The following is a 25634-nucleotide window of genomic DNA, read 5'->3' on the forward strand; positions in this document are numbered from 1 at the left end:
GTAGAGTGAATAGACTCCTGTGCCTTGCTGGTGTATTAGCACTGCCTCTAAGGCCCCTTTTTAGGTCTCGCCTAGCATTGCTGCGCACATGAGCAGCTCGCTCGGTGAGATTTAATGCATAGGAGTACTTTTCTGAAAAGGGCTTGAAGCCCCGCCCCTTAAACCCATTGGCTTGTGTCACCGTTTATGTTAAACGGTGCGCCGCCATTGGGAATAAGCTTTCCAGGGTGCCTCCTTTTCCCTTTTTTGACCAGCCCACCTGGACTGTCTCGCCTGCATTACGGCTGTCGTGACGAAGTTTCTTATCAGAAGCTTCGTCACGCTGCCTTGCATGCGCCAGTCCGGCGCTTTGATTGGGCCAGACAAAAAAGCAGACAGGGCGCCACATGTTTATTTTTGCATCTCGCTTTCACTTTAAAGTGAAAGCGTGATGCAAAAATAAACAGCAGATGCCTTGCGAGCGCTATTTTTTTAAACGTTTTTTTCTGTGGCCCCAATCACATTTCTCCAATCCGTATTTTTTTTCATTTTTTAGGACAATCATTACGTGTCATGTGACCTTACGCCCCTTCCCCAATTATTGACTCCCAAATTAAGAAGAAGAAGAAGAAGAATAGCATTCCTCGTCTCCAATTTGTACCGCATTCCACGGGAAATGTTCATCTTGGCTCTGCGGTGTAAAGACTGTATTGACCGACGACCCCCACCCTCGTTTTCCACCCCGCCCAAAAAAAGAGCAGCGAAGGCAGATTTATATCATGGATTAATAATGTGCCCGCTGGGAGACGTTTATTTCGAAGGAAGAGGAAGGGGTGTTTTAGTTCCTGAATGATTCCGTGGCTAGGGGAACTTGTATAAGTTTGTTGCAAGGGTTCACTCCTGTTGCAGTATCCTTTCCCCACAGGTTGCTCCGTTCGCCGAACCTCACCATTTCCACTCCGGTAGCCAATGGGAGGTCGATCACAGGTGGTGCAACCGCGCAGCACCAGTGGACGTAGAGTGCAGCGGTGACAAGAGACACGTGGAGACCACACACCGTTGGGGCGTGCAGAACATACAACTAAAAGGCGCTCTTCTCTTGCTGCGTGTTTGACTCTGAATACCGTTGTGTGGCAGGATTTGTGTTTGTAGACTGCACGGCTGGCGCCGATGTGGCAACGAGTTCTGAGTCAAGGCAGCAGTGTGCCTGTATTATTTGTTGAGGTGGGCGTGTGTGTGTTTTTAACTGTGCCAGCATCGAGGTAGGATGAGTTTCTGCACTTGTGTTGGTGCAGAGGGTGGTAGTATGGACGGAAGCATCCGAGTGACTGTCAAGGAGATGGTGCCTGGCTTGGTTTGCGAGTTTCATTTGTTAGGACTGTGCGAGTCTTCGCCAGGTCAGTTTCTGGGACACGACTGCTGCTGATGGCGATTTTATTGTCCCCGGGATGTCTGTGTCAACTCTCTGCTGAAGGCTGCTCAACGGACTGATGTCTTTCTGGTTTCAGGAGTGAGTTCTGTCCGTTATTAAAGCTGTGTGACTCCAGGGAAGGGCTGTACCAGTGTGCTGATGTCTGTTTCTGTATGTGTCTTAGTAATTCCCAGACAGGACTGGGTTAGTGCCCTCTGGGTCCCTAGGTTGCCCTGATGTATGTGTGCGTGTGTGGTTTCACAGAGAGCTCTGCCAGTAAGGTTGTGAGAGTCCTGTGTAGGCTGTGTATGAGATGTCTGTCCCCGAAAGGTATGGGTCTGTCAGCCTCATGGGTGGACTGTCAGGGTGTAGATGTCTGTAGTAGGTCTCGGGGATGGCTCCGTCTTTGCTAGGGCGTGGAGTTGCTTCGGTCAGAGTCAGCACGTCGCCCACTGATCCGCCATTAGAAAATGAGGGGGAGACAGAGACCATGAGAGGGAGACAGGAGACACTGGAATTAATGCCAGACAGGCTGCGAGCCAGAAACCACTGGGGGAAAACGTGCAGCCCCCTTGCCCTGACATAGGATGCCGGCCCGCGCAAGGGGCTTTCAGATGGGCTTGCCTACCCCAGACTACTAATTGTTTTTTTATGGGCTAAACCACAACTATGTATTTTTGATTCAACTGTTTTTTAAATGGTATCACCTGCTTGAAAACTGCGCGTGACGCGTTCCTGTCAGTCACTGGCATTCTTGAAAGGAGCGCGGAAACACCTGAAGTGTTTGTGTGAGTTGGTCTACTGTAATGCCTTTCGGGTAAGGGCACTGACACATCTTATTTACCAGCTTTAGCTATTACAGAATGCCGCTGGTTTTGTGGTGAAGAAGACACACTCCCATATTTAACAAGCATTAAAAATGCAATAGGTCTCGCCTTTCATCAAGTTAAAGCCATTTGCTTTGCTAAACAATACCATTAGCAAAGCAAATGGCTTTAACTTAATCAAAGGCGAGACCTATTGCATTTTCAAAGCTTGTTTTAAGAAGCACCTGAACTTCCTCCCTGAGCAACTGTTGATGTTGTGGGGAGACTTTCTGTTTGCGAGGGGAATGTCTGGAGGTGTGGAAGTGAGCTGCAGACAATAACCATGTTGGATAATATCCAATACCCACTGGTCGGAGGTGAAGTTCCGCCAGGTGGGAAAGAACCGCTGTAGTTGAACCTTGACAGGTGTGGTGTGGTCGATGGATGATTGGCAAGTCAGGGTTTGGAGGTGGAGGGCCAGGTGAAACTGCCCTTGCCTCTTCCCTTGCAGTTATTGCTCCTATAGGAGTCCCTGCAGTATCCCCTATGTGAGGCAGTTTGGGTCTGGGGATGCTGGTAGAAAGTAGAGGTTTCAAGGTAGGTGGTTTTAGATCCTCTGCGATAAGAGGAGCGGCAAAGAAGCCACGTTGCACTGGTGTCTGTAACGCCCCCACGGCCTTGGCCGCCTCATTATTTTCTTTTTACTTTTTCCAGGAGGGAGTCGGGCTGTGGACCAAAAAGTTGTTACTCCTCGATGGGAAGGGTGTAGAGGTTTCAATGAACCTCAGGTTTAAAACCTGACACAGTAAGCCAGTCATCTCTCTGAAGGCGGATACTAGAATTTATGCCACTAGCCGCTGTGTCAGCTGCATCAAGGGCACAGTGAATTGTGGTATTTGAAGTTAGCTTTCCCCCCAGGGGCCATTTAGTATGCCCATTTTTTGTGCTCTTCTGGGAGACATTGGAGGATGTGCTCCATTCTGTGCCAGTGAGTACTATTGTAGTGGGATAGGAGGCCAATGGAGTTCGCAATCCTCCAATGGCTGGCAGACTGGGCAGCCATCCTCTTTCCTGCAGCATCTATCTTCTTACTCTTTAGCTGGTGAGGGTGCCTCACCAGATGTTTGAGAGTTAGCCCTCTTACGTGGTGCAGTTACTACCTATGAGTCAGGTGTCTGAGGAGTTGCTAGGTGACGCTTTATATTTTTTGTCAATCATGGGTGTGAGGATTCTGGACCTAACCGGGTAGTTGAATATATCAGGCGTCTGGTGGAGCATGCCTTTAAGCACTAGCAGACATTGTGTTGAGCGTGGACTAGAGGCAAGGGGTTTAAATAAAAAGTCATCCCCTAAAGGCCGTTATGCAGTTGAAGCTTGTGGAAGGTGGCAGCACTACCTATTTGGTCATGGAAGGGGGTAGTGCCATCAGGGGGAGAAGGTTTAGCAGACTATAGATCTGGGTCTGTAGCTGCAGGTGTCCCCGCGTCATACGAGTTCCATGGGTTAACTTGCAGTAGGATGGAAAGCTCGTCCCCTCCCCTCAATCTCCTCTGTAGGAGTGAACGGAACCTTCTGGTGAGTCTGCTGGTGGTCGAATAGGTGAAGTTGCTGGTGATTGAGCGTGGTGCTGTCAAGAATTCCTGTCATGCGAGGGGAGGAAAACGGTAACCAGCGAAAACGGACTACATCTCCCAGGATGCTTAGCGGTTGAGAGGTTATGTAAACAGGAGAGCTGTTACATAACTCAAGGAAAACACGCCCTTATGTAAACAGGAGAGCTGTTACATAACTCAAGGAAAACACGCCCTATAAAGGGAGGAACCGGGAGGTACAACGCTGTCGGATATTGTGTTTACACCGACGTACCTGCTTAGTGAAGAGCAGTGTTCCGGAGTGGTGCTCCAGTAAGGCAAGAACGGAGGTAGGTCGAGTCGTTACTCCCTGGGCCGTGTCTTGCCCCATCGTCACCTGTGAAGGACCCGGAAGCTCTACCGGATAACCATTGAGCTTCGCTTTTTGACTCGGCTGAGTCAAAGCACAGTGGCGCTTTTGCTGGTTGGAGTCGTAACTCCCAGCCCGACCAGAGATACAGGGACTGCCAGCTGTAACGCACACCAGGAGGTGTTTGCCGCGTTACAGACTCGGAAGTCCACAGGATCGATCGAGCGACTGCTCTCGGTTCAGTCTTCTTTGCTTGTGATTGGGGTATCGGTGACGCATCACCAGGAGGTGACTCCGCGTCCCGGTGCAGTCTGAGGAAGAGGTTGAGCGGCTGCTCCCTTCAGGTAGAGACCCCGGCTGGGTGTTTCCCTGACTCCTCGATTCTCCCCAACACTCTTAGTGCCCCTCACAGCCTACCGATTGGCATTGTCGGCCATTTCATTTCTGCCCTCTGTTGGCATACGCCGGGATCGGCGTATATGCAGAGGACGGTTAGGACCATCCGTGCTGTGGGCTGGTAACGTACTTAGCCTGGAGGATTCCAGTGACTATAACCTTTGTTTATTCCTTGTATTATTTTTGCCTTCATTAAAATAACTAAACCTTCACAAGTGGTTGCGTTCTCATTATCGTGTCTGTTAAACGATCCTGAGACGTTCAGGGCGTTACAAAATATCCGACCTGAATAACACTAACTGTCTCCCGGTCGATAACAGACATGGCAACACTTGATGATGTGCTGGCTGCTTTAGCGACCGTGCAAATTGAATTGGCTGCCTCCAGGCAAGAAACAGCCGATGTAAAAGCCAGACTGGATGCTATCCAATTGGACCCGCTCACGCCCAGCACCTCCCTCACGAACCAGACCCCTGCGGTAGTATTGGAAATGCCGATAGCCGTCCACTTGGCAACACCAGAGAGGTACAGTGGGGATCCTAACACAGTGCAGGTATTCCTCACACAAGTGGCACTACATTTATCGTGCAAACCGAGGGCGTTCCCCACGAGTCAGGCTCGTGTGGCTTTCCTTATATCCTATTTGGCTGGAAACGCGGCACAATGGGCCGTACCTCTGGTGAGCAGGGACGACCCCATCTTATGTGATTGGGGTGCTTTTCACGAGGAATTCCTGAAAGTCTTCGACAGAAGGGCTGACTCGTACACGGCGGACCGTGAAATGCTTGAGTTGAGACAGGGATCCAACGACCTGGTGCAGTATCTCAACGCGTTCCGAAGGCTGGTTGCGGAAACCAAGTGGCCTGTTGCTAAACAGACGGCGCTCTTCCATCATGGGCTGTGCGATGAGCTCAAGGACGCCGTGGCTCATATTGACCCACAACCCAAGACATGTGAGGGCCTTATCAACCTGGTATTACGGCTGGAACATAGGCTAAGTGAAAGAAAGGGGGATCATGGGAGAAAAGGAAACTCCCTTCCATCCTATGTGACAGTGGGAAGTCCTGAAACTTCCACCGCATCCAAGGGAGAACCCATGGACATCGGCGCAATACGAGCGAGCCTCACAGCCACGGAGAAAGAGTCACGCCGTAAACAAGGATTGTGCCTATATTGTGGCAAAAAAGGCCACTACGTACGTGAATGCCCTGCCAAACCGAAGACGTCACGTTATCGGGCCAACCGGTCGGTAACAGCCGTGGTGGACGTACCGGCGGAAAACTAGAAGACTCCCAGACCAAAGAAGGGGCATCTCGGAGTCACTCATCCATCCCTTCACTTTCCAACTCGGTCACTAAGGGACAACGACACCTGTTTCTCACGGTGCACGTGGGAGTGCATGACCAGTGGATACCCGTTGTGGCCATGGTGGATTCAGGGGCCACTGGCATGTTTATGGACCACAACGAGGCATGCAGGCTAGGGCTAGTGCTTCTTCCCAAAGCTGTACCCGAAGACGTCTATGCTGTAGACGGAAGGCGATTGGTGACGGGGCCCATCGGGCAGCACACGGGGGTCCTTCCGATGAGATGTGGGAGGAACCATTTGGAACAAATCGATTTTAACATCATCCGAGCGCCCCAATATGGCGTCATATTGGGATTGCCGTGGCTACAGAAACACAACCCCTCTGTGGATTGGCCAACACATCGCATCGAACTGACGTCACCGTATTGCATCCTGCATTGTGGAATAAGAACGGAATCCCTTGACGCAGATGAGAGCGGGAGTCAGACGGTGGCTACAGCGGCAGAAAAAGATGTGGCTCTCCCCCAGGCTTATCACAGTTTTGAGGTTGTATTTGATGAGGTGAAGGCGGAAGTGCTACCACCACATAGACAGTTTGACTGCCAGATCGACCTGGTGCCAGGGGCCAGCGTTCCCAGCGGCAGGCTGTATGCCCTGACGGAGCCTGAAAACGTGCATCTCCGGGGGTACCTGGATAAACTCCTCAAGCTAGGATTCATCCGCCCGTCCAAGTCTCCGGCCGCCTCGCCACTCTTCTTCATCCCGAAGGCTAATGGGGAGCTGAGAGCCTGTGTGGACTTTAGGGCATTGAATGCGATAACCGTAAAGAATCGGTACCCCTTGCCTCTCATCAGTGTACTTCTGGAACAGGTCAAGAAAGCTCGTATCTACACCAAGTTGGATTTGAAAGGGGCATACCATCTGGTGCGCATGAGGGACGGAGACGAGTGGAAGACCGCCTTTAAGACCAGGTTCGGCCTTTTTGAGTACCTCGTCATGCCGTTCGGTCTGTGCAACGCCCCGGCAGCCTTTCAGTACTTTTTGAATGAGGTATTCAGAGAGGAGTTGGATATCTACGTGGTCGTATATATCGACGACATCCTCATCTATTCGTCCAGTGTGGAGGAGCACGTACACCACGTCAAAGCTGTGCTCCAAAAGCTGAGGGAAAACATGCTGTTTTGTAAACTCAGCAAGTGTGACTTCCACGTCACATCCGTGGAATTCCTCGGAGTGATGCTGAGTCCAGAGGGACAGGAGATGGCAGAACGAAAGATCAAGGCGGTGAAAGAATGGCCGGTGCCCCAAAGCGTGAAGGACGTCCAAAGTTTCATTGCCTTCGCCAACTTTTACAGGCGGTTTATAGATGGATTTTCAGGATTGGTGGCCCCAATCACACAGCTACTGAGGAAGTCCAAGGAGTTTGTCTGGTCCCCTGAAGCGAACAAAGCCTTTGAGGCCCTGAAAAGCGCCTTTGGTAAGGCGCCGGTGTTGGCTCACCCCGATCCGGATCTCCCCTACGTGGTGGAAGCGGACGCATCGGATGTGGCGCTGGGGGCTATCTTGTCCCAACGCAACCACGACACAGGGGTGCTTCATCCCGTTGCGTACATGTCCCGCAAACTCAACGACGCCGAACGCAACTTCCATATTGCGGAGAAGGAGCTTCTCGCAATCAAGGACGCCTTCACCGAATGGAGGCATTGGTTGATGGGGGCAAGACATGTGGTATCGGTGTACACGGACCATCGGAACCTACAGTTCATGACGGCCACAAGACACCTTTCTCCCAGACAGCTGCGGTGGATGATCTTCTTTGCGGGGTTCAACTTCCGCATCACATATCGGCCGGGGACGGAAAACCGGAAGGCGGACGCCCTGTCCTGTCAATCTGCAGTTAAGGAACCATTGCCTGTGACCGAGCATTCCATCATTTCCCCGAGGATGGTATTGGGGGTTATCCAACCGGATACTTTCCTGAGGGGAATAAAGAGAGGGATCAGGTCATTCGCATGGCGGAGGTGGATCCTCAGTCACAGAGAATGGCAGCTGAAGGACGGGATACCCCTGAAGGGCAGGTGCCTATTGATACCCACGCCTAGGCTAAGGAAACAAGCATTCATCTGGTGCCATGACTCTCCATGCGCAGGTCATTTGGGCTTTGAAAAAACGGTGGCTAGCATGGGACGGCATTTCTGGTGGCCAACCATGAGAGTGGATGTCAGGAGGTGGGGACAGGAGTGTCCTACATGTGCTACCATGAAGGCCGACCATGGCCGAACCCAAGGGCTCTTACATCCACTTCCGACCCCGGATAGACCATGGGATAGCATATCACTGGACTTCGTGGTGGGCCTACCGGTAGACCAGGGGATGACGGCAATACTGGTGGTGGTGGATTACTTGACGAAAATGGGGCACTTCATCCCCTGCAAGAGAGTCCCTACGGCCGGGGAATTGGCGTCACTACTCCTAAAGAATGTGGTACGACTGCATGGATTACCTGGGGTGATCGTGTCGGACCGGGGGTCGCAGTTTACTGCGCAATTCTGGAAGACTTGGTGCACTGCGCTGCATGTTAAGACCGCCCTGTCCACCAGCTACCACCCTCAAACGGACGGCCAAACCGAGCGCCTGATCCAAACGCTCAAACAGTATCTGCGATGTTTTGTGGACCAGGGCAGGGAAGAATGGGTCGACTTGCTATGGGTTGCAGAGATAGCCTATAACAACGCCACTCACAGCTCCACACAGTCATCTCCGTTCTATAGCAACTATGGCCAACATCCCAGGTTCTTGCCATTTCTACATCCGTTCAGAGAGGACAGGATTCCCGCCACAGCGGACAGGGTGGCACACATAAAAGACATGTTGATGCGCTCAAGGGCGGTCCTAATAGAGGCCAAGAGAAGATACAAGGCTGCGGCAGACAGGAAGAGAAGGCCCGGGCCACTGTACCGCACTGGAGACTACGTCTGGATATCCACAAGAAACATGAGGTTTCGAAAGAACAGTGTGTTCCATCCAAAGTACATGGGCCTTTTTCAACTGAAATGAACTACAGGCCTCGCTTGTAGCTTCCTCGTGTTTAGGGAAGATGTACAAGTTACACACCTGATGGAGATTGGTGCGTGAGAACTTGGTATGGCAGCGAGGACAGAAGCGGAAGGGCGTCTGTTCTATCTCTGTGAGGACACGGCATGGAGGGAACGTCCAAGATGAAGACCACCTCGAAGGGCAAAGATTCACAACGGCCGCAGCCTACTCGATCCGCCCTGGCAAGGTCAACATCGATGAACACGATGAGACAGAGAACAGCTGCAATCGGAAACAATACGGACGGAAACGTTTGTAAAGAATAGACGTCGAAGCAGAGGAGCAAAAGTCCGAACCAGACGGCAGAAGAAAACAAACAATGGACTTGATGATCATGTGCATTACCAGCAGAAAGAGGCGACACTATACCTCGTGACTCGAAAGACTTTCTCCAAAGAAAAACAACTTGCACATATCCGCTAAGCATGTGTATCTACAGCCACAAATGCCTCCAACATGTAGTTAAGAAGCTGTATCCTGTTTGAGCAGTGCCGACTACCAATTAATAGGATATTTTTAAAAGCTTTAAAGACCAAGTTTTGAAAAAGCTTTTATAATACTGAAATTGTGTTTTATCTTAGCAGGTGTGGAGTATACATTAGTTATTAACTGAATATTCACTTTTTCTTTTTGTCTTTGCTAGGATGTGATCACAAGTTTTAATTAACATTTGAATTGAAGTCCGTACTTCGATCTAGAAAGTTTTGGTTCACAGTCCAGACCTTCCTGTTATCACACATCCACTAGGTACTCACTGGAGTAGATGGAAGCTGTTCTTCACTAAGTAGTTTGGCTAATCACCAAGCAAATTAAGGTTGAGTGCATCTCCCGTAACGTAAAAGAACTAGATAGGCTCCACCTAATTGCTAGAATCCACTTCAAAGTCTGTGGTGTGACATCCTCAGACCTTCCGCTTGCCTCTAACCGTGAACTGAGCTTACAGAACATTAACAAGCTGGGCACAGCGGATTTTGTTCTGTCAAATTCAAATTTTTATTTACTTCTAAAGTATCTCAATGCTCCACTGTCAGGTACAAGATATACTGTAAAAATATATAACTACAGGATATGGACATCCTAAGGACGTGTGCTGCGCCGCCTCTGCATCGCTGCCTACTCTGCACCCGGTTTCTTTATGAAATACTAGCCAGGACAAGTTGCTCTCTCTGTGGTGTAGGCACCAATAACAGTTAACAACGACAAAGGAACTAGGTAAGATTGAACACTCTCGCCATGCTGGAGTAGTGCTATGTGGTGCAAACGGTCTCCAGCCATACCTGGATCTGTAAGGACTTCTTTAGCAGCTGCAATGTCGATGAATTTCTTCTCAGCCTCCTTCTTTTCATCCTCTGTCTGGAAATTATCGGGGTGCCACTGCTGTGCAAGTTTTCGGTATGCTTTAATGATTTCCTGCTTATTGGCACTTCTAGAACACAAACAAGAGCAAACACTTGGTGACAACACGCCAGGTTTAGTGCGACTAAGCAGGGTGGAAAAGCTCATCTACAACTAGTCTTCAAGCGCGGTTTTCTTTTACATTCTTATTTCCCCTTGTGAAGCCGGGGATCTGTGGTACATATACATCAAGCAACTTTAAAAATGCACACAGCTTCCTAAACTAAACCCAACCATGTGTTTGCGCTATGTCAGTTACGAGGAATTCAATGAATGGGCGTTAAACCTGTGCCAGACCACACACGAATCTAGCAGCGGAGAGTACCACATACACGGGCGATGCAGGCAGGTAGTCTATGAACCTCTAAAATTCACCCATGGTGGACCACTGCTGTTCCATCTTTTTTCTCGAGCACTGGATATTTCACAACGTCTCTCACTTTGAGCAAAGTACTAAGTAGTAAATACCTGGGTAAGTGGGACGCGGATGCTTTAATGCTGCATGGTCAACTTCGTCAGTGGTGATTTACAAATCTGTGCGGTGCCTTTCAAGCTGCTGCCCTGCAGACCTCTTGGGCAGATGAATCTACAAAGAGGGCTGACGTTGGTGCCATGCCTCTGGGTTGAATGAAGGATCTGGTCAATTTATTTTGGCATGCTTTAATGCAGGACACGGAGAGGATAAACTCATCAGGGCGTATCTCATAGCTTTGGTCTCCTAGGAGTTTGGGAGGCTAAAGTAATCAAGATAAACGTTTACAGATTTGGAGCTGGGAGAGAAAGACGGACCAGAGAAGCCAAGAGGGCAGAAGAAGAAATGACATTTGATTGGAGTGAGTTAGGAGACTGACAGTGTGAAGTGTGCCAAGCCATCCAAGTGTGGATGGAGGGGAATGTGAATAGAGATACTTTGTGAGTGATGTTGAGGCCACACCACACGTTTAGAAAGAGGACGTGGATGATATTGCAGCCATATGGAATCAACTTATGGAGGATCGGGCGTAAGTTTGGTCTCCACAATGAAGAGGGTGTCAAGGCTGTCCACTGCCAGGTCAGAGACATCGGAAGCATGAGCACAAGAAAGTATAATGAATATGCTACTTACCAGTATGCATCTGTTCTTGGCATGTAGGGCTGCTGACATTCATATCTGTGCATAGATCGCCGCCTAGTGTTGGGTCCGGATGTTTGCACGTTGTTGTCCTGGAAGAGTCTTCGAAGTATCCTTGGATAGGTGACTCCTCCCCTGGACTACAGTGCGCATGGGCATCCTCTCCATCCTCAGATTGTTTTTCGCCATTGTGGCAGTGATGGAGTAGATACAGAAAGTGATGACCATGCTTACAGTAATTCTGAGAGCTGCAGCTGCTACAGGCGCCGGGGAGGAGGGAGGGCGATATGAATGTCAGCAGCCCTACATGCCAAGAACAGATGCATACTGGTAAGTAGCATATTCAGTTCGAGGCATGTGGGCTGCTGAATTCATATCTGTGCATAGAATGTATAGCAGTGCCCTCTATTAGCGGCGGCTACCAGTGCCAGCTGCAGCGGTCTGAAAAAGGGTTTTGAGAACAGCCTGTCCTACAGCTGCCTGCTGTTTTGATTGCACATCTACACAATAGTGTTTGGTAAATGTGTGTGTAGTGGACCAGGTGGCTGCTCTACATATATCATGCAGGGGAATATTTCCTAGAAAAGCCATGGAGGCCCCTAACTTACGTGTTGAGTGGGCTCGTGGGGGAATAGTTAATGTGCGTTTTGCCTTTTGATAACAAATTTGGATACACTTAACTATCCATCTGGCTATCTCTGCCTTGGAGATGGCGTTACCTTTGTGGTGTGGGGCAAAGGCAACGAACAGTTGTTTTGTCTTCCTAAAGGGTTTGGTCCTGTCGATGTAATACATGAGGGCCCTTTTGACATCTAGTGTGTGGAGTGCCCTTTCCGCGACAGTTTGTGGGTTTTGGAAGAAAACGGGCAGTTCATTAGTTTGATTCATGTGGAACTGCGATATTACCTTGGGCATGAATTTGGGGTTGGTACGTAGTACGACCCTGTTGGCATGAACCTGTATAAATGGCTCTTGAACCGTTAGTGCCTGGAGTTCACCAACTCTTCTTAAAGAAGTGATCGCTACCAGGAAGGCTACTTTCCAGGTGAGGAATTGAATCTCGCATGAGTGGAGAGGTTCAAAGGGTGGACCCATCAGGCGTGTGAGGACCAGGTTGAGGTTCCACATTGGAGCTGGTGGGTGGCTTGGTGGAATAACTCGTTTGAGTCCTTCCAAGAATGCTTTGATGGCAGGCACTCTGAATAGAGAGAGGTGCTGCCTGGTTTGTAGATAGGCTGATATTGCGGTCAAATGGACACGTATAGAGGTGTACGCTAGATTGCATCGGTATAGGTGTAGGAGGTAACAAATGATGTTTTGGATGGATGCGTCCAGCGGGTTAATGTCATTATTACCGCAGTAAATAACAAACCTTTTCCATTTGGCTGCATAGCAAGCTCTTGTAGTGGGTCTTCTGGCCTCCTTGATGATGTCCATACAGTCAGGTGGCAGGTTGAGGTAGCCAAACTCTAGGACTTCAGGAGCCAGATCGCCAGGTTCAGCTGTTGCGGATCTGGGTGCTGAATCTCTCCATGGTTCTGCGTCAAATGCGCGGGTTTGATCCGCAGCCTTTGATGCGGCACCACGGAAAGTTTCGAGGAAGGTGGTGTACCATGGCTGGCGTGCCCACGTAGGAGCAACTAGGACGAGTGTCAGGGAGTGTTGTCGGAGTTTGCGAGCCACCAGCGGTATCAACGGTGCTGGGGGAAAAGCGTACGCAAATCTGCCGGACCAGTTCATCCATATCGCATTGCCCTGCGACTGCGGATGTGGGAACCTGGCGGCAAAGCTTTGGCATTTTGCGTTTTCGCTTGTGGCGAACAGGTCTATCTCTGGATGACCCCACTGCTGGAAGTACGGCTGGAGTACTGATGGGTGTAACTCCCACTCGTGCATCTGGTGGCTGTGTCTGCTGAGCAGATCCGCCATTTGGTTGTCCTTGCCGGGGAGGTGTTCCGCCATGAGGAACATGTTCCTCTGAATGGCCCACTTCCACATGCTCTGAGCCAGATGAGACAACTGTGGAGAGTGCGTCCCTCCCTGCTTCTGTATGTAGTACATTGCGGTCATGTTTTCCGTCCGGATCAACACGACCTTGTTGCACAGATGTACTTTGAATGCCTTCATGGCTAGGAAGATTGCCATCAGTTCCAGAAGGTTGATGTGCATTTTCTTCTGTTGTGTCGTCCATAGTCCCTGCACTGTGTAGTGGAGTACATGAGCTCCCCATCCCTGGAGAGACGCATCCGCTGTCAGTACTATTTGTGGAACAGGCTCCTGGAACGGTCGACCCTTGCAAAGGTTTTGTGGATTCCACCAATGCAGAGAGTTGTATGCCCGACCGCTCACCAACACTAGGTCTTTCAATTGTCCTTGAGCCTGATTCCACTGACGTGCCAAGCACTCCTGAAGCGGGCGCATATGTAGTCTCGCGTGTGGGACTATGAAGATGCAGGAGGCCATCATGCCTATCAACTGCATGAACACTCGCGCCGGAAGGGAGTGTTAAGGTTTGAACTTTGAAATCAGCATTTGCATGCTGTTGATTCTCACCAAATTTGGCTGAGCTGTGGCCGCCAGAGTGTCTATAGTCGCACCTAGGTACTGTTGTACGTGTGCGGGCTGTAGATGGGATTTTGGGTAATTTAGTGAGAACCCCAGACTGTGAAGGAGGTGAATGGTGCGGGACATGTGGCTGGCACATTGCTGGGCTGACTTTGCTTGAACGAGCCAGTCGTCCAGGTAAGGGTAGACGTGTATGTGCTGTCTCCGTAGATGTGCCGCCACAGTAGCTAGGCACTTTGTAAACACCCTTGGTGCCGTTGTCACGCCGAAGGGAAGGACTCTGAACTGGTAGTGCTGCCCTTGAACAGTGAACCTGAGGTATTTTTTGTGTGATGGGTGAATGGGTATGTGGAAATACGCATCCTTGAGGTCCAGTGTGGCCAGAAAGTCTCCCTGCTTGAGCAGCGGGAGGACTTGCTGTAGAGTGAGCATGTGAAAATGCTCGGAAAGAATGTATCTGTTTAGGGGTCTCAGGTCTAATATAGGTCTGAGTGACCCGTCCTTTTTCGGTATTAAAAAGTACAGGGAGTACACCCCCGTACCTTGCTCTTGGACGGGTACGACCTCTATTGCGCCTTTTAGAAGCATACTGTGCACCTCCTGCTGTAAGAGCGTTAAGTGCTCTGAGGACATAGGACGGTTTTTTGGAGGTATTGTGGGTGGAGTGGAGGTTAGTTCTAGACAGTAACCGTATTTGACAATATCTTTGACCCACCTGTCCGTGGTGATGGAGTTCCACGTGGACAGGAACCTTTGTAGCCTTCCCCCGACAGGTGTTATGTGGTCGGGAGGAAGGGAGAGGGCGTCACTGCTTGTTCTTGGGGGAGGACCTGGTGTTGCCGTAGCCGCGTCCTCTGCCCTTTGTACTGGAGCCACGATATCCACCCCGGGTGTTTTTATCGTAGGTGGTTTGGGTATTGCCTTTGCTGTATGTCTGCTGTGACCCCTGCCCTCTACCTGCTCCCCTATTTCCGGGGCGACGAAAGGAGCTGCTCCGAAAGGACTGAGTCTGGAGAGCCCCCATGGACTTTGCAGTGTCTGTGTCCTTCTTTATTTTCTCAAGGGCCGTGTCAACCTCCGGCCCGAATAAATAGTCGGGGTTGACAGGTTGGTTCAGTATATAATTTTGCACCTCAGGTTTGAACCCGGAGATTCGCAACCAGGCATGTCGTCGCAGCATGACGCTTGTGTTTATGGCCCTGGCCGCCGTGTCTGCGGCATCTAGTGCACACTTGATGGAAGCATTTGTGAGTAGCTGTCCCTCTCTGATAAGAATTTCTGCACCTTCTTTGAACTGGTCAGGGAGATGTTGGAGTAGTTGCTCCATTGTATCATAGTGCGCTCTATCGTAGCGAGCGAGGAGCGCTTGAGTGTTGGCTATGCGCCATATGTTGGCAGCCTGTGCGGCAACTCGCTTGCCAGAGGTCTCTAAAACCTTGGACTCTTTGTCCGGGGGAGGAGCGTCACCTGTTGATTGCGAGTGTGCCCTCTTGCGAGCATTCGCAACGACAATGGAGTCGAGAGGTAATTGGCCTCTGATGTAAGTAGGGTCCCCAGGTGCTGATCTGTACTTTTTGTCGATCCTGGGGTTTATCACCCGTGCCCTGGTGGGTTCCTTGAAGATGTCCTTGGCTGGTTTGAGGACTCCTTTCAGCATGGGCAGAGTCTTTACATGCCTTTCCGAGGAAGCGAAAGTGTCCATAAGGAAGTCGTCTAACACGGTGTCAGAGTGAAGCTGCACGTCATGATTATTTGCAGCACGTTCAATAAGAGCGTTGAACGCTGCAGTGTCCTCTGTCGGAGATGTTTTCGCTCCATAGAGTTGAGGGTTCTGTGCATCTAGAGGTGCACTGGGGTCTGCAGGGTCGCCCCAAGTTTGATCAGGGTCCTGTTGGTCATCAGGGTCCATGTCTCCGTGGTAAGGGACTTGGTCATCCATATAGTCTGCCAACGCATCCGTGTCGGAGTGTGTGGGAGAGAATGATAGTGGGTCTTGGTAGGGCGAGTCGAAAGATTCGCAAAGCACAGGTTCTGAGTCCACAGGCAGCTTTCTCTTTAGTGGGATCCTGAAAGGGTCCAAGGGTGGCTCTGAAGTTATCCTCCGGTCATGGATAACCATCCTGCCGGTGTTGGCGTCGATGTAACGTGACGGAGACGTCTCAGCAGGTGTAACCGTGGTGTGGGTGACCCGTGTCCTGAGTTGGAACATTTTCGGGATCGTGGATGGCGGCAGGCCAAAAGTTATGTTGGCTGGCGCCGAAGAGGCTGTTTGAGCTTTTAGTGGGCCGGAGCCCGATGTGTCCTGGAGGACCGCTTGGGTTTTGCTGCTTTGTGCTGCAAGGATACTTCGAAGACTCTTCCAGGACAACAACGTGCAAACATCCGGACCCAACACTAGGCGGCGATCTATGCACAGATATGAATTCAGCAGCCCACATGCCTCGAACGCACCAATATCTTGGCTAGGTGAGTTTGTCGCACATGTTGCTGTGAATAACTCTATAGCAATGTTTTAGAATGTTGGGTAGGTGCTGAGGGTAGTATACCATGAGAATGGTAGGGACCAGAGATAACCAATGGCTTATCTGATGGAGCAGACATGACTCCAAGGCACACGGGCGCAAAAACATAGGCACTTATGACGAAGGTGCACTGTACTGGGAGGAATGTTAGGTTATACAGGGAAGCATGGAAAGGTGTGCTAAGCGGAAGGCGCTCTTCCCATAGCAGCAAGCAGAGCATTAAGGCTATCCAAGTAACAAACAGGGTCAAACAGAGTCGCTCCACAGGTCTACGGAGCGCCAGGGTAACAGGAGCTGAAATCTGGAGCAGATTACAAACCCCAGCAAATGTTACAAACCTTGTGAAAAATACTCAAACCTATTAGAATTGAAATCGATTACCAAGTGAAAGGAAGTGGCTTTCCTTAGGGCAGACCTGCTGAATTGGCAGCTAGGAGCAGTATAGTAAAACCGAAAGCAATAGTCAAGGAGGCGTCCTACGTGTCCCCTTTCAATACACTGGAGACACTGGCCGGTGGGATTTAAATTAGGTGTCTTGGCTCCTTTTCATGCCACCTGTGAGACTTTATATTATATAATCACTGTGAAAGATGAAGTAAAAATGTATAAATGTTGGCCCCTCCCAATCCTACCCGAGCGTTTTATTGATTTCAAGAACGAGGGGCCAATACTGCTAAAATATGGATATTTGAATCAACATCTGTGCGGGCTCCTAACTGGGGGATCAACATGCAGAAAGTAAAATAAACAAATGCAAACGGACAACAGACCTCCTGACGCCGAGGATCTTGTAGTAGTCTCTCTTCCGAGACTGCTTCAGGAGCTTCTGTGCTCGGTCCAGACCTTCCTTCAGCTCCTCGTTCTCCCCGTCAAACTCCTTCGCCTCTTGGAAATCTTCAACGGCTGCGGAAGAAACACACTTAGGTGACTTGCAAGAACACTGAAGATTTCAACAGAATTCCTGCATTCCAACAAAAGTCCATTTTTAAAGGGCAAAGGATGGGATACTTTGCAAGACTGGTGACATAGTAGGAAAGTATTCATGGTAGGAGGTTAGAGAAAAACAAGAACCAATAAGGGATCAGGGCACACAGAGTTGGTAAGGCGGGTTTTTAAGGACTGAACTTTCATAGAGGGAACGTTCTTCCATATAATCAAGGTTAGACATGTTAACAGGAGAGGGCAGGGAGTCAATAAATAGGCTGCCCCATAACTTGTATATATATGTTATTTCTATAAGACACACCTAGCCAAAAGGTAGTGGAGGGCTGTGCATGGTCAAACACGAGCATGAAGTCATACAAGGGAGAAGTCTGACTTGTGGATTGTTAATACTGTAGTGTTCTTAAAGATGCACGTTTTCAATTCTTTCCTAAATTGGAGCAGCATAGGGGCGGTCTGTATGGATACAAGGATTTTGTCATTTTCTTTGCTTTACCCCACTCTGAAAGGTGTTACAAATAACAGATATTTTAAAAATCAATATAGGGGAGAGACGTTTTAAGGTAAGCAAGGTGTGTGATCAAATGTTTTCAATATTTAGCTTTTGGAATGTCTATTCTTTGTGGGTCTGTACTCTTTTTTTTTTTTTAAAGTTTGAGCTTCCCAGAAGAGTACAACAGTTGTTAAAGTTGTAACAGCATATTCTAGATTTCATGCGGGTGTCTAGTATTTATCAGGCTTGGTGGGGTCAATGTCAGCCGATTCCCCAAAATGAATTGAGCAGCAATTTGGAAACTGGCCCAAAAGGAGTCAATGCAGATCTAGGAAGAATGGGGAGACGGCTGTTCCCTGCATTCATGTGCGATAAGATTAATGCCTGTTGAAATCATTTAGGGGGCAATGGTTTTGATTTCCTGAAGTGTAGCAAAAAAGCATCAGCTTTGGTAATTCAGTTATGTAGAGTAAGTCCAAGATCAGAACTAAAGTGATGGATTTACTAAGATAAGGGAGAAACTTCAAGAAGCAGACTTGTGCAGCCCACTTCAGTTTAGGAACAGCTGAAAAACCGTTTCTAGTAGAAGGGAGCTTCAGATTATGCAGATACGAACTGGAATCTTTCAAACACTCACTCTGCATATGCAAGCCCTTAGAAAAGGACAGTAGACGTGTCAATATTCCTGGTTTGGGGTTCAGGAATATACTTTTTGGTAGGTTCAGTTTCAAGTAGGTGAAGGTCATCATGCATTTGAGTCAGAGTCGACAAGGCTTCAGAACGGTGAAACTATCTAATTATACTCTCAGGTAAAGGCGTGTGCTGTTCACATGTATGAAAATGAGTTGTTTACCAGTAACTGCAGCTCTCCAGTACCGGTATCTTTCATAGATTTACATGTTTGAATCATTCTCCGAAGTGGAAGCCCCGTGTTACCTCAGTAAACCAGTATGTTATAGAGTCAGAGGCTATAATGGCAATGCAAAGTAAGTTTAATAGCCCATCTATGTCCTTTTTACAAAAGGACCAAATGAACTATAATCAACCAGGCGGGAGCACCCTCTAGAACACTCAACAGAGGCTGAGTCCCTCAGATGCTCAAGTACAAGAGGGAATAATATAATCCTGAGCTATAAGGGGGGGCGCCTCTCCTCGGAGGAGTGTGGGTCGCATTTGAATCTATGAAAGATACCAATACTGGAGAACTGTAGTAACAGGTAAGTAACTCATTGTCTTCTCCAGTATTGGATCTTTTATAGATTCACATGCTTGAATCAGAATAGCAAGCAGTTTTTGTAGGTAAATAAGTAATAGAAGTACCCTTGAGGATGGTGGGTAACAGTCTAACACATATCTATAAACTTATAAATATCTATCTTTAAAAATACATACATATATAATCAAGTATGCATAACTTAACGTAAGTCGTCTATTTGGAAGAGACAATTATGCAGCACCCATATTTAGAGGCTCATCTCATTGGAACAGATGACGCAAAACCGCCTGTCCTATGGCTGTATCACTTCTCTGTGCCGCCTCTAGGCAGTAGCGCTGCGATAACGTGTGGGCGCGCTCCGACACTGCAGCACGGCATATCTTCTCCTGCGGACGCCTCCAAAGCAGCGGAGGTAGATACTGCCCTTGTGCAGTGAGTCTTCCCTCTTGTTAAGAGTGGTTTGCAAGCATTGCTGTGACAACTTTGTAGGCAGCAGAGATCCGTCTTGCAATGGTAGCTTTCATGACACTGGTACTTTTATGCTTTCGTGACTGTGGTACTCTTATGCTTTCATGACTGCTGTACCTTTATGAGAGATTCCGTAAGAGACCAACAGCTGATCAGATTTTCTGAATTGTTTGGTACGATTGAGATAAAATTTGAGACAATGCCTAAAGTCCAAGGTGTGGAGAGACCTTTCAGCAATAGATTCCGGATTTGGAAAGGAAGTGCATAGTACAATTACGATGGAACCTGGGGTTTGTTCTGAGAAGCACATAATTATCATTGAAGCGCAAGAAAGGTTTCTAAATTGTAAAAGCCTGAATTTCACCTACTCTTCTAGCAGACGTGAGAGCCACAATAGAGGGAACCTCCACGTGAGAAATTTCAGATCTGCCCTGTGAATGGGCTCCAACGGAGGCTTAATGAGCTGTGAAAGAACCACATTGAGATGCCATTTTGGAGGAGGAGACCTTACTGGAGGGAAAGCTCTGAACAACCCGTTCATGAATTGTTTTGACTATCTTAGTCGAACAGAGAGAGGGAGAATGAGAGGAATACCCGCATCTTGAAATTGCGACTAGCTGAACTTTTACAGATGCATGCACCAATCCTGATCTAGCAAGAGAAAGAGAACGTATGGCAGACTCTGTTCAGGTGGCGCTTCAAAGGGATGCAGGTTAGATTGTTGACACCATTAGCAAATTTCTGTTTCAATCTATTTCAATCTGTATGTGCTGTTTGTTGATTCAGCCCTCGCTTTGGCCAGAATGTCTCTACAGGCTTGGGAGAGATTTACATCTCGGAATTTGTTGAATTCAGGAGCCATGTATGTAACTGGAGAGAGGTTGGTTCCAGGTGCTGGATCTGGCCGTTGTTCCTTGTCAAGAGGGTGTGGATCTTGGGTAGGCGGATGGGATTGGACTCCAAGAGCAGCAGGAGCTCCATAAACCAATGCTGTCTGGGCCGCTTGGGAGCTCTTAGAATGAGGCGACAGTGCTCCATCTTAATCTTGGTGAGGATCCTCGGTATGAGAGGGAAGGAAGGAAAAGCGTATGCATAACTTCCAGACTCTCTCACTGAAAGGGCACGGCCCCACAACCCTGGGAGCGGGTATCAACTGGCGTAAAACTGGCATTTGGCGTTCTTGTCCGTTGCAAAAAGATCTAATGCTGGTTTACTCCAGCATGAGATGATCCGGTCCAACACCAGCCAATTCAATTCCCACTTGGCAAATGTCTTGTGTTCGGCTGAGTGCATCCGCAGAGGTGTTCGCTTCGGACATGTGCTTGGCTTTTAAAGCTATTCAGCGGCTCTGCCGTCAATTTCAAAGGTCTTGAGCCTCCTGAGAGAGAGAGTGAGGGACCTTGTCCACACTTGCTTGTTGATGGAATACATGCTGGTTGTATTGTCTGTACAGACCAGCACGGAGGCTCCTGCTATTCGTGGAAGGAAGACTTGAAGATTGAGAAAAATGGCCTTGAGCTCTAGACGAACGATGTGCATCAAATTTTGGAGTGTGGACCATTTTCCCTGGATTTGCAGGTCCTGCAAATAGCCACCCCAGCCTTTCAATGAGGCACGGTGGTGAAGACGTAATCTGGTATTGAAATCAGGAATTTGAGGCCTTGTGAGAGATGCGATGCTGGACACCATCACGCTAGTGTCTCCCACACCCTTGAGGTAATGTTAATCAAATCTTGGAAGGAGCCTTCAGATTAGATCCATTGCATCTGGAGCTCCTCTTGCAGTGGCCTCATTCTTAGCCGTGCCAGAGGGACCAGGTTCATCGCTGAGGAGATCATGCCGAGGACAGCAGCACTGGAACAGACTTTCTTTTGGCAATCTTTAGAGCCCGGCTTTACAATCTTCGTTGCCCATCTTGAGACAGATAGGCTTTGCTTTGGATTGTTTCGCGGTTGGCAGCCAAAAATATTCTCGTTTGACTTGTTATGGTCGAGGATTTGGGGTAATTTACTGTGAGGTCCAGCATGTGAAACAATGAGAGGAAGGACAAGGTCATTTCCGATGGCTTTCAGCAGCCAGTCGTCTAAGTAAGGAAATACCCGATGAACTTGCTTGAGTGCGACTGCTACCAGGGTGAAACATTTTATGAAAATTTGAGGGGTGAACTTGAGGCTAAAGGGAAGGACCATGTACTGGTAATGGCTACCGGCCATGGTTAAACAAATGCTTTGGATGTATGGTAATGTAGAAGTAAGCATCCTGTAAATCCAAGAAATCTCTGCTGTTCAGCAAGTGAAAATGTCAGAAAGAGTAATCATATGTGCAGGAATGCGTTTAGTTTCCTGAAGGTCTAGGATGGGTTTCCGCTCTCCTGATCTCTTTCGTACAAGGAAAAACACAGGAGTAGAATCCCATGCCTTTCGGAGAACAAGGAACCCTTTCTATATCGCCCTTGGCCAGCATTCTTAGAGCTTCTTTCCTCAGTAAATGAAGATGAGGTGGGTGCGTCACCTACAGAGGATTGTTTGGTGGTCTATGCACAAACACAGGGTTATGCCCGTAGCCTACCAAGTCCAACACCCATTTTTTCCAATGTTATCTCCTTCTATTGAGAAAGGTATTTGGAGATATTTGCGCCCACATGGGTGAAAGGAGCGGATGTACAAGTCACTGTTTGTGGCCTGCATCGCGACCCTCGGTGGTGGCTTCCGGCACCCGCCTCGCTTGTTGTAAGCTGCTGAGGGTGGTTGACAGTAGGCCTGCTGGTAGGTGGGCCTATACGGAGATTGAGGTTGGTAATGCGGAGGTCGTTGATGGCCCCCTCAGTAAGTAAAGAAGCCTCTTCCTCTAGTCCCACAGAGTGCAGAGAGACCTAGCGGTGTCAGTGTCCGCCTTTATAGCCAATAAGCAGTATCAGACTACAGGAGGTAGCCCATCAACCCTAAAGAGACTAGGGCAAACATCTGTAACATGCAAAAGTATCTCAAACTGTGTTAAAGGTCAATTTCAGGCAGCACAATTAATTGCTGGGAGCGGAAGGAGAAAAACCAGGGAGACAAACATTTTTTGCAACATAGAATGTACTTCAGTAAATGCATATATTTGTCATATTTAGCTTCATATATTAAAACATATGAAAGGGTGACCCTGCATTACATTGAATGGCATGTAACCCGTGGGATACTGTGCACCAGTGCTCGTGAAAAATTGTGATGGCGCAAGTGACATGTGAGGAAGTATGTACAGCAACAAAAAACAAGTGAGAGTGAGATTTACATAGTTGGGATACCCAAACAATAAATGATAATATATACAAGAGGAGTCAAGGTTGGTATCCTTGAGGAAATAGCGCCAACATTTTTGCTGTAAAAGTCGACGGGGTTTCGGCCTGTAGAAGTCTTCACGCCATCATCAGGACCAGGCTACTGTAAATTCTTTGGCAGTGGCGACGTGTCGCAACTGATAGAAAATCATGGTAGAGGAGGGTCCCGGAGCAGTCAGAGTTTCACCTGGGACACCTCTACTGGAAGGGATGGTGGGAGGTCCCAGGGCATAGTCCAGAAAGGTTCAAGAATGATCGCTCTGAGTTGCGATAAGCCAGAAGCTGCTGGGCAGGTTACTTGAGAATGTGAAGTCAGCTGGAGGAATGACGATGTGCATCAGAAGCCAGCATTAGTCAGCCAATAAGGCAGCATCGATATGTTTCCTGAACAATGTCTCGCTGTCATAGGCCATGTCTAGGATCTTTGATTGGACCTCCATTCTAAAAGAGGTTTCTTTGAGCCATCTTTGAAGTCTAAAGACCGCTGCTCCAGCCAACCGACAGAAGCATGTGGCGACAATATCAAGAGCACAGTCTAAAATTCCGAGTAAGTGCGTTCGCATTCCTGTAAGATCTTTTTTGCCTTCCTGTCTTTAGGTATGGAATGGAACAGACCACTGACATCTGATCACATCTGGCGGTCATAGAGCCCCAGGATTGCTAGTGAGTTGGCTGCTCGAACGGTGATGGCAGACATGAGGGAGACCCTTACCTATGTTGTCCAAGCACCTGCCTTCTTTGTCTGGTGGCATCGAGATGGGAGCGAAAAAGTTTTTTGAGCGCCTTTGTGCTGCTTGTGAGATAACAGAGTCAGGCTTTGGATGACTGGTGAGACAAGCAAGGGAATCCTCCGTGGCTTTGTAATGTTTGTCCAAGCGAGGTGGTTATGGTACTGCCAGAGCTCGATTTCTCATGTTTTGTATTCCCTAATCCCAGATACGGTCAATAATGGGGATGGCTCTGACAGACTTTCTAGCTTGCTCTTAAGTCATTAAGAAAACAGTCAGACTGCTTGACAGAAATTGGCGAATGGAATCGTGCTGCAGCTCTGTCCATCAAATTATGAAAACCCCAGATGTCCTCTGGGGGCGAGAGTCTGAGGGATGAGTTCGTGGAGGAGTAGGGACAAGGTAGTCATCCCATTCGTCCCGTGGATGTTGAGGGTCAGGTATATCGCCTTCTACCTCTCATCCTCGGAGGACGAACGGTCCTCCCTTGGAGGTGCTGCGATATTGGAAGCAGGTGTTATACTGGGTGTTACTGGCGGGGGTATTTCTTGCCATGGCAGGAGAAGCAGGCTTGGGTGGGTAAGATTGCAGCTCCTGTGGAGGTTCTGGAAATCTCCTCCTAATCCTGCAGCATGGCCTGTAGATCTTGAACTAGAGAAATGGGCATGTGCATTTCATCTTGTCTAGGCTGAGTATGCAGGTAGTATTCATAGTGTTAATAATGCTGCTGAGGAGGGGCATAGTATGACTGATAGTATCGCTGTTCATCCTCACCGTCAGTATCTTCCTCATGGTATTTCATCTTGAGCTCTGAAGGACTGTGTGCATCCCTAAAAGGCTCGGCGTCATCCGACTCTTCTAAGTCCAATAAATGACTAGGTAGTAAGGGTGAGCCTTGCTTGGAGAGGTCACTTCAGGCCGTTAAGGCAATCTTAGTTATCTTATTCGTCGTCAACGGTTCTGTCAATGACGTGAACGTAAACTGGGGCATGGACAGTAAGAATTTCCTCGTCGACACTACAGTCGAATGCGGTGCCATCGTAGATTGTGTTGTTGTCGACAGTGCTGAAGTTGGTGTCGCTGCCGTTGTCGGTGCAATTGTCGGCGGTGCCACTATTGTCGACGATGTCTTAATCAACAGTGACTTCTTCGATGCTGGTGCAGTCAAGGTCAACTCCGCCGTCAATGGTGACTTAGTTGAGAAGATCATATTGGTTGACGAAATTGGAGCATTAATAATTGCCGTCTTTGCGAACCTCAACAACGATGGCCTTGTGGATTATTATTAATTGGGTTTTATAAAGCGCAAACAACCCAGAGGCCTCGTAGCGCTGTGTATAGTCAGACTGTTAAGATAAGTGAGTTAAAAGAACATACAGTTAAAAATGAGGAAAATTAAGCAAATAAGTGGGTTTTGGATGAGACGGTGGTGACAGTCGCTGTAGACGCTGGTACCAGAGTCGACGGTGGCGTTGTCGTCGACTGTTCTGAGAGTTTATTTTGTCCTTGACGTTGACTCTTCTGAGAAGGGAGAATGCTTTCACTTTCCTTTCTTCGCAGATGGAGTAGAAGTTTGGGAGGAGGTCGCCCCTGTAGAGATGAGCTTAAGTTTCTCCTTTCCCAGGGGGTCTTTATGGTGTATCCTTAAGGCCTTTCTACTCCCCTCAGAAACCCCATGGTCAGAGGATCTTGACATTTTGTGGGGTCTGGCAGATGAATCGCTGTCCTCAGCAGAACTGGAATTTTAGGATTTAGACTTCTTAAGCCACAGAAGAAGCGTCCCATCCGTGTCTCTCGCAAGGTTTTAGGAGAAAAAGCGCAACAATTCTTGCACTCCTTTATCTGATGTTGAGGGTGGAGGCAATAGAGACAGTCTTTGTGTGGATCAGCCACGTGCTTCCTTTTCTTCCCACAGAACTTGCAGGATCTGAAGAG

General features: G+C 48.6%; 1 protein-coding gene across 1 annotated transcript in view; it reads right to left on the reverse strand.

Annotated features, from left to right (window-relative positions):
• LOC146783063 (dnaJ homolog subfamily C member 3-like) overlaps window positions 1–25634 on the reverse strand; it is a 206076-nt gene that overhangs the window by 24929 nt on the left and 155513 nt on the right. Inside the window, exons 10-11 of the mRNA XM_085639056.1 lie at window positions 17301–17433; window positions 10215–10363 (exon numbers count right to left, since the gene is read on the reverse strand). Of these exons, the coding sequence (XP_085495182.1) occupies window positions 10215–10363; window positions 17301–17433 (282 nt within the window). The remainder of the gene's footprint in view (window positions 1–10214; window positions 10364–17300; window positions 17434–25634) is intronic.

Source organism: Triturus cristatus, chromosome 12 (assembly GCF_964204655.1).
Source record: "Triturus cristatus chromosome 12, aTriCri1.1, whole genome shotgun sequence".
In the NCBI taxonomy this organism is placed as follows: Eukaryota; Metazoa; Chordata; class Amphibia; order Caudata; family Salamandridae; genus Triturus; species Triturus cristatus.